Source organism: Oncorhynchus gorbuscha, unplaced genomic scaffold (assembly GCF_021184085.1).
Source record: "Oncorhynchus gorbuscha isolate QuinsamMale2020 ecotype Even-year unplaced genomic scaffold, OgorEven_v1.0 Un_scaffold_7790, whole genome shotgun sequence".
NCBI lineage: Eukaryota > Metazoa > Chordata > Actinopteri > Salmoniformes > Salmonidae > Oncorhynchus > Oncorhynchus gorbuscha.
Window position 1 is genome coordinate 1 of NW_025751107.1, and position 16,493 is coordinate 16,493.

General features: G+C 45.6%; 3 protein-coding genes across 3 annotated transcripts; all 3 read left to right on the plus strand.

Annotated features, from left to right (window-relative positions):
• Positions 1-91: 91 nt before the first annotated feature.
• On the plus strand, positions 92-4,222 carry LOC124029817 (collagen alpha-3(VI) chain-like). Its single transcript, XM_046341397.1, has 6 exons — positions 92-711; positions 821-1,432; positions 1,743-2,342; positions 2,479-3,075; positions 3,185-3,796; positions 4,104-4,222. The coding sequence occupies exons 1-6, from the start codon at positions 192-194 to the stop codon at positions 4,220-4,222; spliced, it is 3,060 nt and encodes a 1,019-aa protein (XP_046197353.1). The 5' UTR covers positions 92-191.
• On the plus strand, positions 4,222-6,692 carry LOC124029818 (collagen alpha-3(VI) chain-like). Its single transcript, XM_046341398.1, has 4 exons — positions 4,222-4,376; positions 4,995-5,431; positions 5,541-6,152; positions 6,463-6,692. Exons 1-4 carry the CDS (start codon positions 4,222-4,224, stop codon positions 6,690-6,692), a joined length of 1,434 nt encoding a protein of 477 aa, XP_046197354.1.
• A 4,017-nt stretch (positions 6,693-10,709) lies between these two features.
• Positions 10,710-16,472, plus strand: LOC124029819 (collagen alpha-3(VI) chain-like; the record flags this gene model as incomplete). Its single annotated transcript, XM_046341399.1, is given in 10 exon segments — positions 10,710-10,841; positions 11,147-11,746; positions 11,883-12,479; positions 12,589-13,159; positions 13,248-13,279; positions 13,510-14,109; positions 14,246-14,842; positions 14,952-15,416; positions 15,419-15,562; positions 15,873-16,472. Coding segments are annotated over 10 exon segments (4,267 nt in total), but the record flags the coding sequence as incomplete, so codon positions are not given.
• Between the last annotated feature and the right edge of the window lie 21 nt (positions 16,473-16,493).

Sequence of the window (16,493 nt, forward strand, 5' to 3'; positions counted from 1 at the left end):
GAGAGTCAGGAAGTGTTAGTAAAATGTCAGCTGAGTCTTAGAAACAACGGTATAATTTGACCACAAGCCCCACATTTCAACTGTCTGATTGACATAATCTTTTTATTTTCTCAGTTGATCATGACACCTCCAGAAAGGATGTGGTATTCCTTGTGGATGGTTCTGATGGCACAAGGAATGGATTCCCAGCAATGCGTGATTTTGTTCAGCGAGTAGTGGGGAAACTCAATGTGGGAGGAGACAAAGACCGCGTTTCTGTTGTCCAGTACGGTAGAGATCAAGAAGTTCATTTCTATCTGAACACATACACCACAAAGGAGGACATTCTTAACACTGTGAGAAGTCTGAGGCACAGAGGAGGTAGACCCCTTAACACTGGGGCAGCCCTCCAATACGTAAGGGACAACGTCCTTACTGCCTCCTCTGGAAGCAGAAGCCAAGAGGGCGTCCCTCAGATGCTGATACTGCTGAGTGGGGGAAGGTCCAGTGATAATGTTGACATACCAGCTTCTGCCCTGAAAGACAGTGGGGTCTTGATCTTTGGCATTGGAACCAGAAATTCCAGCAGAGAGGTTCAAGGGATTGCCACTGATCCTAGTTTTTCCCAGTCTGTTTCTGAATTCACTGACCTCCCCAGCATCCAGGAGCAGTTTTTCTCCACACTCATAACTGTACAAGTTGAGGCCACACCCAAAACCCCAACAGTCATAGGTAAGAACGGATGCGTTATCTAGGACAACTAAAACAACACACATATTTCAGTCTCAGGTTCATTGAAGCAATGCTAACATATTTTCTGTTTTGTTTCTGAAACTCTTAGTGGACCAAAGCATTGCCAGAAAGGATGTAGTATTCCTGCTGGATGGTTCTGATGGCACTAGGAATGGCTTTCCAGCAATGCGTGACTTTGTTCAAAGAGTGGTAGAGAAACTCACTGTGGAGGAGAACAGAGATCGAGTCTCTGTGGTCCAGTATAGCAAAGAATCAGAGGCCCACTTCTATTTGAACACTTACACAACAAAGGAAGACGTTGTGGACACCGTAAGAGGCCTGAGGCACAAAGGAGGGAGACCCCTCAACACTGGGGCAGCTCTCCAGTATGTCAGGGACAATGTCTTTATTGCCTCCTCCGGAAGTAGGCGCCTTGAAGGTGTTCCACAGATTCTGATACTGCTGAATGGTGGAAGGTCCTTTGACAATGTAGATACACCAGCGTCTGCTCTCAAGGAGCTTGGTGTCTTGGTGTTTGGAATTGGAACAAGGAGCTCTGATAGCAGAGAATTACAAAAAATATCCTATGACCCCAGTTATGCTCTTTCCGTGTCTGAATTTACTGACCTCCCCAACGTCCAACAGCAGCTTCTTTCTGCTATGGGCACTGTCATTGTACAGGTCACAACCATGACACCAACAGTAAAACCAACAATCCTAGGTAAGATAAATATGGTTGTGATCAGTTCCATTTTCACTCTTACATCAGGATTTCAGTATTTGATAGCTTTGACATTTTAGGTAGATACCTCCCGAGGCCTTTCATGTTGGATTTATTTCATACCTCTGTAGGAATGTTCTCTATGATAGCACTCAGTCCAATGCACACATTGACACTTTCTTTGAATGGTTGTTTGAGATTAGGGAAAAGGATGACTGACATGTGAAGGAAGCAGCTTTGTCCTGTTTTGCCCTTACCTATCTATGCATCATTTAATAAAACTCTTTTTCTCAACATTCACATTCTCTAGTTGAGAGTCAGGCTCCCAGGAGGGATGTCGTGTTCTTGCTGGATGGATCTGATGGCACGAGGAGTGGATTCCCAGCAATGCGGGACTTTGTTCAAAGAGTAGTGGAGACACTCGGTGTGGATGAGAACAAAGATCGCGTGGCTGTGGTCCAGTACAGTAGAGATCCAGCCGCCCAATTCTATCTGAACACATACACAACAAAAGGAGAGATTCTCAACACTGTAAGAGGTCTGAGACACAAAGGTGGGAGACCTCTCAACACTGGAGCAGCTCTCCAGTATGTGAGAGACAATGTCTTGACTGCCTCCTCCGGAAGTCGACGCACTGAAGGTGTTCCACAGTTACTGATTCTGCTGAGTGGTGGAAGGTCCTTTGACAATGTTGACACTCCAGCTTCTGCTCTGAAGGAGCTTGGGGTCTTGATCTTTGGAATTGGAACAAGGAGCTCTGATAGCAGAGAATTGCAGAGGATATCACATGATCCCAGTTACGCTCTGTCTGTCTCTGACTTCACTGACCTTCCAAACATCCAGCAGCAACTTCTGTCCTCGGTGGAGTCAGTTGTTATTGACGTTACGCCAGAATCGACAACAGATTTAGGTATGTGTCATCACTGTTAATTGAGAGTCAGGAAGTGTTAGTAAAATGTCAGCTGAGTCTTAGAAACAACGGTATAATTTGACCACAAGCCCCACATTTCAACTGTCTGATTGACATAATCTTTTTATTTTCTCAGTTGATCATGACACCTCCAGAAAGGATGTGGTATTCCTTGTGGATGGTTCTGATGGCACAAGGAATGGATTCCCAGCAATGCGTGATTTTGTTCAGCGAGTAGTGGGGAAACTCAATGTGGGAGGAGACAAAGACCGCGTTTCTGTTGTCCAGTACGGTAGAGATCAAGAAGTTCATTTCTATCTGAACACATACACCACAAAGGAGGACATTCTTAACACTGTGAGAAGTCTGAGGCACAGAGGAGGTAGACCCCTTAACACTGGGGCAGCCCTCCAATACGTAAGGGACAACGTCCTTACTGCCTCCTCTGGAAGCAGAAGCCAAGAGGGCGTCCCTCAGATGCTGATACTGCTGAGTGGGGGAAGGTCCAGTGATAATGTTGACATACCAGCTTCTGCCCTGAAAGACAGTGGGGTCTTGATCTTTGGCATTGGAACCAGAAATTCCAGCAGAGAGGTTCAAGGGATTGCCACTGATCCTAGTTTTTCCCAGTCTGTTTCTGAATTCACTGACCTCCCCAGCATCCAGGAGCAGTTTTTCTCCACACTCATAACTGTACAAGTTGAGGCCACACCCAAAACCCCAACAGTCATAGGTAAGAACGGATGCGTTATCTAGGACAACTAAAACAACACACATATTTCAGTCTCAGGTTCATTGAAGCAATGCTAACATATTTTCTGTTTTGTTTCTGAAACTCTTAGTGGACCAAAGCATTGCCAGAAAGGATGTAGTATTCCTGCTGGATGGTTCTGATGGCACTAGGAATGGCTTTCCAGCAATGCGTGACTTTGTTCAAAGAGTGGTAGAGAAACTCACTGTGGAGGAGAACAGAGATCGAGTCTCTGTGGTCCAGTATAGCAAAGAATCAGAGGCCCACTTCTATTTGAACACTTACACAACAAAGGAAGACGTTGTGGACACCGTAAGAGGCCTGAGGCACAAAGGAGGGAGACCCCTCAACACTGGGGCAGCTCTCCAGTATGTCAGGGACAATGTCTTTATTGCCTCCTCCGGAAGTAGGCGCCTTGAAGGTGTTCCACAGATTCTGATACTGCTGAATGGTGGAAGGTCCTTTGACAATGTAGATACACCAGCGTCTGCTCTCAAGGAGCTTGGTGTCTTGGTGTTTGGAATTGGAACAAGGAGCTCTGATAGCAGAGAATTACAAAAAATATCCTATGACCCCAGTTATGCTCTTTCCGTGTCTGAATTTACTGACCTCCCCAACGTCCAACAGCAGCTTCTTTCTGCTATGGGCACTGTCATTGTACAGGTCACAACCATGACACCAACAGTAAAACCAACAATCCTAGGTAAGATAAATATGGTTGTGATCAGTTCCATTTTCACTCTTACATCAGGATTTCAGTATTTGATAGCTTTGACATTTTAGGTAGATACCTCCCGAGGCCTTTCATGTTGGATTTATTTCATACCTCTGTAGGAATGTTCTCTATGATAGCACTCAGTCCAATGCACACATTGACACTTTCTTTGAATGGTTGTTTGAGATTAGGGAAAAGGATGACTGACATGTGAAGGAAGTGTTTGTCCTGTTTTTGCCCTTACCTATCTATGCATCATTTAATAAAACTCTTTTTCTCAACATTCACATTCTAGTTGAGAGTCAGGCTCCCAGGAGGATGTCGTGTTCTTGCTGGATGGATCTGATGGCACGAGGAGTGGATTCCCAGCAATGCGGGACTTTGTTCAGAGTAGTGGAGACACTTTCGGTGTGATGAGAACAAAGATCGCGTGGCTGTGGTCCAGTACAGTAGAGATCCAGCCGCAATTCTATCTGAACACATACACAACAAGCAGAGATTCTCAGCACTGCAAGAGGTCTGAGACACAGGTGGGAGACCTCTCAACACTGGAGCAGCTCTCCAGTATGTGAGACAATGTCTTGACTGCCTCCTCCGGAAGTCGGCACTGAAGGTGTTCCACAGTTACTGATTCTGCTGAGTGGTGGAAGGTCCTTTGACAATGTTGACACTCCAGCTTCTGCTCTGAAGGAGCTTGGGGTCTTGATCTTTGGAATTGGAACAAGGAGCTCTGATAGCAGAGAATTGCAGAGATATCACATGATCCCAGTTACGCTCTGTCTGTCTCTGACTTCACTGACCTTCCAAACATCCAGCAGCAACTTCTGTCCTCGGTGGAGTCAGTTATTTATTGACGTTACGCCAGAATCGACAGCAGATTTAGGTATGTGTCATCACTGTTAATTGAAGTCAGGAAGTGTTAGTAAAATGTCAGCTGAGAGTCTTAGAAACAACGGTATAATTTGACCACAAGCCCCACATTTCAACTGTCTGATTGACATAATCTTTTATTTTTCTCAGTTGATCATGACACCTCCAGAAAGGATATGGTATTCCTTGTGGATGGTTCTGATGGCACAAGGAATGGATTCCCAGCAATGTGCGCATTGATTTTGTTCAGCGAGTAGTGGGGAAACTCAGTAATGGGGAGGAGACAAAGAACCCAGTTTCTGTTGTCAATCTGTAGAGATCAAGAAGTTCATTTCTATCTGAACACATACACCACAAAGGAGGACATTCTTAACACTGTGAGAAGTCTGAGGCACAGAGGAGGTAGACCCCTTAACACTGGGGCAGCCCTCCAATACGTAAGGGACAACGTCCTTACTGCCTCCTCTGGAAGCAGAAGCCAAGAGGGCGTCCCTCAGATGCTGATACTGCTGAGTGGGGGAAGGTCCAGTGATAATGTTGACATACCAGCTTCTGCCCTGAAAGACAGTGGGGTCTTGATCTTTGGCATTGGAACCAGAAATTCCAGCAGAGAGGTTCAAGGGATTGCCACTGATCCTAGTTTTTCCCAGTCTGTTTCTGAATTCACTGACCTCCCCAGCATCCAGGAGCAGTTTTTCTCCACACTCATAACTGTACAAGTTGAGGCCACACCCAAAACCCCAACAGTCATAGGTAAGAACGGATGCGTTATCTAGGACAACTAAAACAACACACATATTTCAGTCTCAGGTTCATTGAAGCAATGCTAACATATTTTCTGTTTTGTTTCTGAAACTCTTAGTGGACCAAAGCATTGCCAGAAAGGATGTAGTATTCCTGCTGGATGGTTCTGATGGCACTAGGAATGGCTTTCCAGCAATGCGTGACTTTGTTCAAAGAGTGGTAGAGAAACTCACTGTGGAGGAGAACAGAGATCGAGTCTCTGTGGTCCAGTATAGCAAAGAATCAGAGGCCCACTTCTATTTGAACACTTACACAACAAAGGAAGACGTTGTGGACACCGTAAGAGGCCTGAGGCACAAAGGAGGGAGACCCCTCAACACTGGGGCAGCTCTCCAGTATGTCAGGGACAATGTCTTTATTGCCTCCTCCGGAAGTAGGCGCCTTGAAGGTGTTCCACAGATTCTGATACTGCTGAATGGTGGAAGGTCCTTTGACAATGTAGATACACCAGCGTCTGCTCTCAAGGAGCTTGGTGTCTTGGTGTTTGGAATTGGAACAAGGAGCTCTGATAGCAGAGAATTACAAAAAATATCCTATGACCCCAGTTATGCTCTTTCCGTGTCTGAATTTACTGACCTCCCCAACGTCCAACAGCAGCTTCTTTCTGCTATGGGCACTGTCATTGTACAGGTCACAACCATGACACCAACAGTAAAACCAACAATCCTAGGTAAGATAAATATGGTTGTGATCAGTTCCATTTTCACTCTTACATCAGGATTTCAGTATTTGATAGCTTTGACATTTTAGGTAGATACCTCCCGAGGCCTTTCATGTTGGATTTATTTCATACCTCTGTAGGAATGTTCTCTATGATAGCACTCAGTCCAATGCACACATTGACACTTTCTTTGAATGGTTGTTTGAGATTAGGGAAAAGGATGACTGACATGTGAAGGAAGCAGCTTTGTCCTGTTTTGCCCTTACCTATCTATGCATCATTTAATAAAACTCTTTTTCTCAACATTCACATTCTCTAGTTGAGAGTCAGGCTCCCAGGAGGGATGTCGTGTTCTTGCTGGATGGATCTGATGGCACGAGGAGTGGATTCCCAGCAATGCGGGACTTTGTTCAAGTAGTGGAGACACTCGGTGTGGATGAGAACAAAGATCGCGTGGCTGTGGTCCAGTACAGTAGAGATCCAGCCGCCCAATTCTATCTGAACACATACACAACAAAAGAGATTCTCAACACTGCCAAAGAGGTCTGAGACACAAGGTGGGAGACCTCTCAACACTGGAGCAGCTCTCCAGTATGCATGAACAATGTCTTGACTGCCTCCTCCCGGAAGTCGGCACTGAAGGTGTTCCGATTACTGATTCTGCTGAGTGGTGGAAGGTCCTTTGACAATGTTGACCTCCAGCTTCTGCTCTGAAGGAGCTTGGGGTCTTGATCTTTAGGTGGAACAGGAGCTCTGATAGCAGAGAATTACGAGATATCACATGATCCCAGTTACGCTCTGTCTGTCTCTGACTTCACTGACCTTCCAAACATCCAGCAGCAACTTCTGTACCGGTGGAGTCAGTTGTTATTGACGTTACGCCAGAACGACAACAGATTTAGGTATGTCATCACTGTTAATTGAGAGTCAGGAAGTGTTAGTAAAATGTCAGCTGAGTCTTAGAAACAACGGTATAATTTGACCACAAGCCCCACATTTCAACTGTCTGATTGACATAATCTTTTATTTTCTCAGTTGATCATGACACCCTCCAGAAAGGATGTGGTATTCCTTGTGGATGGTTCTGATGGCACAAGGAATGGATTCCCAGCAATGCGTGATTTTGTTCCAGCGAGTAGTGGGGAAACTCAATGTGGGGAGGAGACAAAGACCGCGTTTCTGTTGTCCAGTACGGTAGAGATCAAGAAGAAGTTCATTTCTATCTGAACACATACACCACAAAGGAGGACATTCTTAACACTGTGAGAAGTCTGAGGCACAGAGGAGGTAGACCCCTTAACACTGGGGCAGCCCTCCAATACGTAAGGGACACGTCCTTACTGCCTCCTCTGGAAGCAGAAGCCAAGAGGGCGTCCCTCAGATGCTGATACTGCTGAGTGGGGGAAGGTCCAGGATAATGTTGACATACCAGCTTCTGCCCTGAAAGACAGTGGGGTCTTGATCTTTGGCATTGGAACCAGAAATTCCAGCAGAGAGGTTCAAGGGATTGCCACTGATCCTAGTTTTTCCCAGTCTGTTTCTGAATTCACTGACCTCCCCAGCATCCAGGAGCAGTTTTCTCCACACTCATAACTGTACAAGTTGAGGCCACACCCAAAACCCCAACAGTCATAGGCAGAACGGGATGCGTTATCTAGGACAACTAAAACAACACACATATTTCAGTCTCAGGTTCATTGAAGCAATGCTAACATATTTTCTGTTTTGTTTCTGAAACTCTTAGTGGACCAAAGCATTGCCAGAAAGGATGTAGTATTCCTGCTGGATGGTTCTGATGGCACTAGGAATGGCTTTCCAGCAATAAAGTGACTTTGTTCAAAGAGTGGTAGAACTCACTGTGGAGAGAACAGAGATCGAGTCTCTGTGGTCCAGTATAAAAGAATCAGAGGCCCACTTCTATTTGAACATTTACACAACAAAGGAAGACGTTGTGGACACCGTAGAGGCCTGGAGGCACAAAGGAGGGAGACCCCCTCAACACTGGGGCAGCTCTCCAGTATGTCAGGGACAATGTCTTTATTGCCTCCTCCGAAGTAGGCGCCTTGAAGGTGTTCCACAGATTCTGATACTGCTGAATGGTGGAAGGTCCTTGACAATGTAGATACACCGGCGTCTGCTCTCAAGGAGCTTGGTGTCTTGGTGTTTGGAATTGGAACAAGGAGCTCTGATAGCAGAGAATTACAAAAATATCCTATGACCCCAGTTATGCTCTTTCCGTGTCTGAATTTACCGACCTCCCTCAACGTCCAACAGCAGCTTCTTTCTGCTATGGGCACTGTCATTGTACAGGTCACAACCAGACACCAACAGTAAAACCAACAATCTAGGTAAGATAAATATGGTTGTGATCAGTTCCATTTTCACTCTTACATCAGGATTTCAGTATTTGATAGCTTTGACATTTAGGTAGATACCTCCTGAGGCCTTTCATGTTGGATTTATTTCATACCTCTGTAGGAATGTTCTCTATGATAGCACTCAGTCCAATGCACATTGACACTTTCTTTGAATGGTTGTTTGAGATTAGGGAAAAGGATGACTGACATGTGAAGGAAGCAGCTTTGTCCTGTTTTGCCCTTACCTAATCTATGCATCATTTAATAAAACTCTTTTTCTCCAACATTCACATTCTCTAGTTGAGAGTCAGGCTCCCAGGAGGGATGTCGTGTTCTTGCTGGATGGATCTGATGGCACGAGGAGTGGATTCCCAGCAATGCGGGACTTTGTTCAAAGAGTAGTGGAGACACTCGGTGTGGATGAGAACAAAAGATCGCGTGGCTGTGGTCCAGTACAGTAGAGATCCAGCCGCCCAATTCTATCTGAACACATACACAACAAAAGGAGAGATTCTCAACACTGTAAGAGGTCTGAGACACAAGGTGGGAGACCTCTCAACACTGGAGCAGCTCTCCAGTATGTGAGAGACAATGTCTTGACTGCCTCCTCCGGAAGTCGACGCACTGAAGGTGTTCCACAGTTACTGATTCTGCTGAGTGGTGGAAGGTCCTTTGACAATGTTGACACTCCAGCTTCTGCTCTGAAGGAGCTTGGGGTCTTGATCTTTGGAATTGGAACAAGGAGCTCTGATAGCAGAGAATTGCAGAGGATATCACATGATCCCAGTTACGCTCTGTCTGTCTCTGACTTCACTGACCTTCCAAACATCCAGCAGCAACTTCTGTCCTCGGTGGAGTCAGTTGTTATTGACGTTATGCCAGAATAAACAACAGATTTAGGTATGTGTCATCACTGTTAATTGAGAATCAGGAAGTGTTAGTAAAATGTCAGCTGAGTCTTAGAAACAACGGTATAATTTGACCACAAGCCCCACATTTCAACTGTCTGATTGACATAATCTTTTATTTTCTCAGTTGATCATGACACCTCCAGAAAGGATGTGGTATTCCTGTGGATGGTTCTGATGGCACAAGGAATGGATTCCCAGCAATGCGTGATTTTTTGTTCAGCGAGTAGTGGGGAAACTCAATGTGGGAGGAGACAGACCGCGTTTCTGTTGTCCAGTACGGTAGAGATCCAAGTTCATTTCTATCTCAAACACATACACCACAAAGGAGGACATTCTTAACACTGTGAGAAGTCTGAGGCACAGAGGAGGTAGACCCCTTAACACTGGGGCAGCCCTCCAATGACAAGGGACAACGTCCCTACTGCCTCCTCTGGAAGCAGAAGCCAAGAGGGCGTCCCTCAGATGCTGATACTGCTGAGTGGGGGAAGGTCCAGTGATAATGTTGACATACCAGCTTCTGCCCTGAAAGACAGTGGGGTCTTGATCTTTGGCATTGGAACCAGAAATTCCAGCAGAGAGGTTCAAGGGATTGCCACTGATCCTAGTTTTTCCCAGTCTGTTTCTGAATTCACTGACCTCCCCAGCATCCAGGAGCAGTTTTTCTCCACACTCATAACTGTACAAGTTGAGGCCACACCCAAAACCCCAACAGTCATAGGTAAGAACGGATGCGTTATCTAGGACAACTAAAACAACACACATATTTCAGTCTCAGGTTCATTGAAGCAATGCTAACATATTTTCTGTTTTGTTTCTGAAAACTTAGTGGACCAAAGCATTGCCAGAAAGGATGTATTCCTGCTGGATGGTTCTGATGGCACTAGGAATGGCTTTCCAGCAATGCGTGACTTTGTTCAAAGAGTGGTAGAAACTCACTGTGGAGGAGAACAGAGATCGAGTCTCTGTGGTCCAGTATAGCAAAGAATCAGAGGCCCACTTCTATTTGAACACTTACACAACAAAGGAAGACGTTGTGGACACCGCAAGAGGCCTGAGGCACAAAGGAGGGAGACCCCTCAACACTGGGGCAGCTCTCCAGTATGTCAGGGACAATGTCTTTATTGCCTCCTCCGGAAGTAGGCGCCTTGAAGGTGTTCCACAGATTCTGATACTGCTGAATGGTGGAAGGTCCTTTGACAATGTAGATACACCAGCGTCTGCTCTAAAGCTTGGTGTCTTGGTGTTTGGAATTGGAACAAGGAGCTCTGATAGCAGAGAATTACAAAAATATCCCTATGACCCCAGTTATGCTCTTTCCGTGTCTGAATTTACTGACCTCCCCAACGTCCAACAGCAGCTTCTTTCTGCTATGGGCACTGTCATTGTACAGGTCACAACCATGACACCAACAGTAAAACCAACAATCCTAGGTAAGATAAATATGGTTGTGATCAGTTCCATTTCCTCTTGCATCAGGATTTCAGTATTTATTAGCACTGACATTTAGGTAGATACCTCGAGGCCTTTCATGTTGGATTTATTTCATACCTCTGTAGGAATGTTCTCTATGATAGCACTCAGTCCAATGCACACATTGACACTTTCTTTGAATGGTTGTTTGAGATTAGGGAAAAGGATGACTGACATGTGAAGGAAGCAGCTTTGTCCTGTTTTGCCCTTACCTATCTATGCATCATTTAATAAAACTCTTTTTCTCAACATTCACATTCTCTAGTTGAGAGTCAGGCTCCCAGGAGGGATGTCGTGTTCTTGCTGGATGGATCTGATGGCACGAGGAGTGGATTCCCAGCAATGCGGGACTTTGTTCAAAGAGTAGTGGAGACACTCGGTGTGGATGAGAACAAAGATCGCGTGGCTGTGGTCCAGTACAGTAGAGATCCAGCCGCCCAATTCTATCTGAACACATACACAACAAAAGGAGAGATTCTCAACACTGTAAGAGGTCTGAGACACAAAGGTGGGAGACCTCTCAACACTGGAGCAGCTCTCCAGTATGTGAGAGACAATGTCTTGACTGCCTCCTCCGGAAGTCGACGCACTGAAGGTGTTCCACAGTTACTGATTCTGCTGAGTGGTGGAAGGTCCTTTGACAATGTTGACACTCCAGCTTCTGCTCTGAAGGAGCTTGGGGTCTTGATCTTTGGAATTGGAACAAGGAGCTCTGATAGCAGAGAATTGCAGAGGATATCACATGATCCCAGTTACGCTCTGTCTGTCTCTGACTTCACTGACCTTCCAAACATCCAGCAGCAACTTCTGTCCTCGGTGGAGTCAGTTGTTATTGACGTTACGCCAGAATCGACAACAGATTTAGGTATGTGTCATCACTGTTAATTGAGAGTCAGGAAGTGTTAGTAAAATGTCAGCTGAGTCTTAGAAACAACGGTATAATTTGACCACAAGCCCCACATTTCAACTGTCTGATTGACATAATCTTTTTATTTTCTCAGTTGATCATGACACCTCCAGAAAGGATGTGGTATTCCTTGTGGATGGTTCTGATGGCACAAGGAATGGATTCCCAGCAATGCGTGATTTTGTTCAGCGAGTAGTGGGGAAACTCAATGTGGGAGGAGACAAAGACCGCGTTTCTGTTGTCCAGTACGGTAGAGATCAAGAAGTTCATTTCTATCTGAACACATACACCACAAAGGAGGACATTCTTAACACTGTGAGAAGTCTGAGGCACAGAGGAGGTAGACCCCTTAACACTGGGGCAGCCCTCCAATACGTAAGGGACAACGTCCTTACTGCCTCCTCTGGAAGCAGAAGCCAAGAGGGCGTCCCTCAGATGCTGATACTGCTGAGTGGGGGAAGGTCCAGTGATAATGTTGACATACCAGCTTCTGCCCTGAAAGACAGTGGGGTCTTGATCTTTGGCATTGGAACCAGAAATTCCAGCAGAGAGGTTCAAGGGATTGCCACTGATCCTAGTTTTTCCCAGTCTGTTTCTGAATTCACTGACCTCCCCAGCATCCAGGAGCAGTTTTTCTCCACACTCATAACTGTACAAGTTGAGGCCACACCCAAAACCCCAACAGTCATAGGTAAGAACGGATGCGTTATCTAGGACAACTAAAACAACACACATATTTCAGTCTCAGGTTCATTGAAGCAATGCTAACATATTTTCTGTTTTGTTTCTGAAACTCTTAGTGGACCAAAGCATTGCCAGAAAGGATGTAGTATTCCTGCTGGATGGTTCTGATGGCACTAGGAATGGCTTTCCAGCAATGCGTGACTTTGTTCAAAGAGTGGTAGAGAAACTCACTGTGGAGGAGAACAGAGATCGAGTCTCTGTGGTCCAGTATAGCAAAGAATCAGAGGCCCACTTCTATTTGAACACTTACACAACAAAGGAAGACGTTGTGGACACCGTAAGAGGCCTGAGGCACAAAGGAGGGAGACCCCTCAACACTGGGGCAGCTCTCCAGTATGTCAGGGACAATGTCTTTATTGCCTCCTCCGGAAGTAGGCGCCTTGAAGGTGTTCCACAGATTCTGATACTGCTGAATGGTGGAAGGTCCTTTGACAATGTAGATACACCAGCGTCTGCTCTCAAGGAGCTTGGTGTCTTGGTGTTTGGAATTGGAACAAGGAGCTCTGATAGCAGAGAATTACAAAAATATCCTATGACCCCAGTTATGCTCTTTCCGTGTCTGAATTTACTGACCTCCCCAACGTCCAACAGCAGCTTCTTTCTGCTATGGGCACTGTCATTGTACAGGTCACAACCATGACACCAACAGTAAAACCAACAATCCTAGGTAAGATAAATATGGTTGTGATCAGTTCCATTTTCACTCTTACATCAGGATTTCAGTATTTGATAGCTTTGACATTTTAGGTAGATACCTCCCGAGGCCTTTCATGTTGGATTTATTTCATACCTCTGTAGGAATGTTCTCTATGATAGCACTCAGTCCAATGCACACATTGACACTTTCTTTGAATGGTTGTTTGAGATTAGGGAAAAGGATGACTGACATGTGAAGGAAGCAGCTTTGTCCTGTTTTGCCCTTACCTATCTATGCATCATTTAATAAAACTCTTTTTCTCAACATTCACATTCTCTAGTTGAGAGTCAGGCTCCCAGGAGGGATGTCGTGTTCTTGCTGGATGGATCTGATGGCACGAGGAGTGGATTCCCAGCAATGCGGGACTTTGTTCAAAGAGTAGTGGAGACACTCGGTGTGGATGAGAACAAAGATCGCGTGGCTGTGGTCCAGTACAGTAGAGATCCAGCCGCCCAATTCTATCTGAACACATACACAACAAAAGGAGAGATTCTCAACACTGTAAGAGGTCTGAGACACAAAGGTGGGAGACCTCTCAACACTGGAGCAGCTCTCCAGTATGTGAGAGACAATGTCTTGACTGCCTCCTCCGGAAGTCGACGCACTGAAGGTGTTCCACAGTTACTGATTCTGCTGAGTGGTGGAAGGTCCTTTGACAATGTTGACACTCCAGCTTCTGCTCTGAAGGAGCTTGGGGTCTTGATCTTTGGAATTGGAACAAGGAGCTCTGATAGCAGAGAATTGCAGAGGATATCACATGATCCCAGTTACGCTCTGTCTGTCTCTGACTTCACTGACCTTCCAAACATCCAGCAGCAACTTCTGTCCTCGGTGGAGTCAGTTGTTATTGACGTTACGCCAGAATCGACAACAGATTTAGGTATGTGTCATCACTGTTAATTGAGAGTCAGGAAGTGTTAGTAAAATGTCAGCTGAGTCTTAGAAACAACGGTATAATTTGACCACAAGCCCCACATTTCAACTGTCTGATTGACATAATCTTTTTATTTTCTCAGTTGATCATGACACCTCCAGAAAGGATGTGGTATTCCTTGTGGATGGTTCTGATGGCACAAGGAATGGATTCCCAGCAATGCGTGATTTTGTTCAGCGAGTAGTGGGGAAACTCAATGTGGGAGGAGACAAAGACCGCGTTTCTGTTGTCCAGTACGGTAGAGATCAAGAAGTTCATTTCTATCTGAACACATACACCACAAAGGAGGACATTCTTAACACTGTGAGAAGTCTGAGGCACAGAGGAGGTAGACCCCTTAACACTGGGGCAGCCCTCCAATACGTAAGGGACAACGTCCTTACTGCCTCCTCTGGAAGCAGAAGCCAAGAGGGCGTCCCTCAGATGCTGATACTGCTGAGTGGGGGAAGGTCCAGTGATAATGTTGACATACCAGCTTCTGCCCTGAAAGACAGTGGGGTCTTGATCTTTGGCATTGGAACCAGAAATTCCAGCAGAGAGGTTCAAGGGATTGCCACTGATCCTAGTTTTTCCCAGTCTGTTTCTGAATTCACTGACCTCCCCAGCATCCAGGAGCAGTTTTTCTCCACACTCATAACTGTACAAGTTGAGGCCACACCCAAAACCCCAACAGTCATAGGTAAGAACGGATGCGTTATCTAGGACAACTAAAACAACACACATATTTCAGTCTCAGGTTCATTGAAGCAATGCTAACATATTTTCTGTTTTGTTTCTGAAACTCTTAGTGGACCAAAGCATTGCCAGAAAGGATGTAGTATTCCTGCTGGATGGTTCTGATGGCACTAGGAATGGCTTTCCAGCAATGCGTGACTTTGTTCAAAGAGTGGTAGAGAAACTCACTGTGGAGGAGAACAGAGATCGAGTCTCTGTGGTCCAGTATAGCAAAGAATCAGAGGCCCACTTCTATTTGAACACTTACACAACAAAGGAAGACGTTGTGGACACCGTAAGAGGCCTGAGGCACAAAGGAGGGAGACCCCTCAACACTGGGGCAGCTCTCCAGTATGTCAGGGACAATGTCTTTATTGCCTCCTCCGGAAGTAGGCGCCTTGAAGGTGTTCCACAGATTCTGATACTGCTGAATGGTGGAAGGTCCTTTGACAATGTAGATACACCAGCGTCTGCTCTCAAGGAGCTTGGTGTCTTGGTGTTTGGAATTGGAACAAGGAGCTCTGATAGCAGAGAATTACAAAAATATCCTATGACCCCAGTTATGCTCTTTCCGTGTCTGAATTTACTGACCTCCCCAACGTCCAACAGCAGCTTCTTTCTGCTATGGGCACTGTCATTGTACAGGTCACAACCATGACACCAACAGTAAAACCAACAATCCTAGGTAAGATAAATATGGTTGTGATCAGTTCCATTTTCACTCTTACATCAGGATTTCAGTATTTGATAGCTTTGACATTTTAGGTAGATACCTCCCGAGGCCTTTCATGTTGGATTTATTTCATACCTCTGTAGGAATGTTCTCTATGATAGCACTCAGTCCAATGCACACATTGACACTTTCTTTGAATGGTTGTTTGAGATTAGGGAAAAGGATGACTGACATGTGAAGGAAGCAGCTTTGTCCTGTTTTGCCCTTACCTATCTATGCATCATTTAATAAAACTCTTTTTCTCAACATTCACATTCTCTAGTTGAGAGTCAGGCTCCCAGGAGGGATGTCGTGTTCTTGCTGGATGGATCTGATGGCACGAGGAGTGGATTCCCAGCAATGCGGGACTTTGTTCAAAGAGTAGTGGAGACACTCGGTGTGGATGAGAACAAAGATCGCGTGGCTGTGGTCCAGTACAGTAGAGATCCAGCCGCCCAATTCTATCTGAACACATACACAACAAAAGGAGAGATTCTCAACACTGTAAGAGGTCTGAGACACAAAGGTGGGAGACCTCTCAACACTGGAGCAGCTCTCCAGTATGTGAGAGACAATGTCTTGACTGCCTCCTCCGGAAGTCGACGCACTGAAGGTGTTCCACAGTTACTGATTCTGCTGAGTGGTGGAAGGTCCTTTGACAATGTTGACACTCCAGCTTCTGCTCTGAAGGAGCTTGGGGTCTTGATCTTTGGAATTGGAACAAGGAGCTCTGATAGCAGAGAATTGCAGAGGATATCACATGATCCCAGTTACGCTCTGTCTGTCTCTGACTTCACTGACCTTCCAAACATCCAGCAGCAACTTCTGTCCTCGGTGGAGTCAGTTGTTATTGACGTTACGCCAGAATCGACAACAGATTTAGGTATGTGTCATCACTGTTAAT

What these genes read in the sequence shown, in the direction of transcription:
- LOC124029817 (XM_046341397.1), top strand. Translation starts at nt 192, where the DNA reads ATGCGTGATTTTGTTCAGCGAGTAGTGGGGAAACTCAATGTGGGAGGA. An exon ending in CAAAACCCCAACAGTCATAG is followed by an intron (nt 712 to 820) that starts GTAAGAACGGAT and finishes TGAAACTCTTAG; the next exon opens with TGGACCAAAGCATTGCCAGA. An exon ending in AGAATCGACAACAGATTTAG is followed by an intron (nt 2,343 to 2,478) that starts GTATGTGTCATC and finishes TTATTTTCTCAG; the next exon opens with TTGATCATGACACCTCCAGA.
- LOC124029818 (XM_046341398.1), top strand. Translation starts at nt 4,222, where the DNA reads ATGAGAACAAAGATCGCGTGGCTGTGGTCCAGTACAGTAGAGATCCAG. An exon ending in CAAAACCCCAACAGTCATAG is followed by an intron (nt 5,432 to 5,540) that starts GTAAGAACGGAT and finishes TGAAACTCTTAG; the next exon opens with TGGACCAAAGCATTGCCAGA. An exon ending in AGTAAAACCAACAATCCTAG is followed by an intron (nt 6,153 to 6,462) that starts GTAAGATAAATA and finishes CACATTCTCTAG; the next exon opens with TTGAGAGTCAGGCTCCCAGG.